The following is a 1,660-nucleotide window of genomic DNA, read 5'->3' on the forward strand; positions in this document are numbered from 1 at the left end:
TCTTCTCCAGGTGGAAGTTCAGGTCCCTGAGGAGGATGTAGTCCGGCGAGGCTAGGGCGTGCGGGGTGATGAAGTCTGTGATGGATTCGCTGAATGGTGCACGTGGGCCAGGGGGCCTGTAGATGAGAGTGCCTCTGAGGGTGGTTCTGGGGTCGGTGTGGATCTGGAAATGCATGTGTTCGGCGGCGGGGGGGTATCTTCGGTGGAGGTGGTGATGTTGATGGAGCTTTTGTAGATGATGGCGATTCCTCCTCTGGTTTGGTTGGTGCGGTCTTTCCTGGCGATTTTGTATCCGTGAGGTATGGCTAGGGTGATGTCGGGAGCTGATGAGGCGTTCATCCAGGTTTCTGTGATGAAGGCAACATCGGGTGCGGTAGAGTCCAGGAGTTCCCATAGTTCAATGGCGTGTCTGTGGACGGAGCGTGCGTTGAGGAGGATGCACTTGAGGTGGTTGTTGGGGCGTGGGCCGGTGGACGGATTGTCGTCGCGGTGGAAGGTATACTTGCAGGTTTGGCAGGTGAAGGGTCCCTGGGTGAATTTGGGGCTGGCTTGGAAGCAGGTGGTGGTGCGTCCAGGGTTGAGTGCGTGGAGAGACACGGCGTCGTAGCTGTGCTGGGGGTTTTGGGTGTGCTGGGGGCCAGGGGTTCTGGCGCTGGGCACGGTCCAGGCGCAGACGGGTACAGACAGGCTTGTCTTTGGCACGCCTTTGGAGCGCCTTTGGCGTGCCAGCGCCCACCATAAGAGGGAAGGGGGGGAGGAGGGGTTAGCTGGGAGGCGGGAGGGGGGACAACGAATGGGAACGGGGGTGGGGCCGCACGGGGGCAGCGGCGGGAAAGCGGGAGGCGGGAGGGCGGGAAGGCGGGAGAGCGGAAAACGGGAGGGAAAGGCAACCAGAGGAAAATGGGCCAAAAGCGAGAAAGGCAGCAAGAACGAAGGATAAAAGGAGAGAAAAGACAGCAAGAACGAGAGATCAAGGAGAGAAAAGGCAAAAAGAGCGAGAGATCAAGGAGAAAAAAGGCAGCAAGAACGAGAGATCAAGGAGACAGAAGGCGACAAGGGCGAGAGATCAAGGAGAGAAAAGGCAAAAAGAGCGAGAGATCAAGGAGAGAAAAGGCAAAAAGAGCGAGAGATAAAGGAGAGAAAAGGCAGCAAGAACGAGAGATCAAGGAGACAGAAGGCAACAAGGACGAGAGATCAAGGAGAGAAAAGGTAAAAACAGCAATAGGGCAAGAGATAAAGGCAAGAGAGAGCAGTTAAGGCACCAAGGGAAAACTGGAAGCTTAGAGGCAAGCGCAGAGGTGGAGTGCAGGTGGAGCTGCAGCGGCGGGGGAGCAAACTACCGTAGGGTCAAGGGTCGCTGACTCCACAGCGCAGCAGGCGCCATAAGAGGGAAGGGGTGGAGGGGGGGTTAGCTGGGAGGGGGGAGGTGGGAGGGGGTACAACAAATGGGAGCGGGGGCGGGGCCACACGGGGCAGCGGCGGGAAAGCGGGAGGCGGGAGGGCGGGAAGGCGCGAGAGTGGAAAACGGGAGGGAAATGCAACCGGAGGAAAATGGGCCAAAAGCAAGAAAGGCAGCAAGAACGAAGGATAAAAGGAGAGAAAAGGCAGCAAGAACGAGAGATCAAGGAGAGAAAAGGCAAAAAGAGCGAGAGATCAAGGA

At 57.7% G+C, this 1,660-nt stretch overlaps 1 protein-coding gene across 1 annotated transcript; it reads left to right on the forward strand.

The window, feature by feature from the left end:
* The first annotated feature begins 900 nt into the window (after positions 1 to 900).
* LOC138267122 (octapeptide-repeat protein T2-like) lies at positions 901 to 1,257 on the forward strand. The gene has a single exon (XM_069215977.1). It carries the CDS (start codon positions 901 to 903, stop codon positions 1,255 to 1,257), a length of 357 nt encoding a protein of 118 aa, XP_069072078.1.
* Positions 1,258 to 1,660: the final 403 nt, after the last annotated feature.

Source organism: Pleurodeles waltl, chromosome 12 (assembly GCF_031143425.1).
Source record: "Pleurodeles waltl isolate 20211129_DDA chromosome 12, aPleWal1.hap1.20221129, whole genome shotgun sequence".
Classification (NCBI taxonomy): Eukaryota; Metazoa; Chordata; class Amphibia; order Caudata; family Salamandridae; genus Pleurodeles; species Pleurodeles waltl.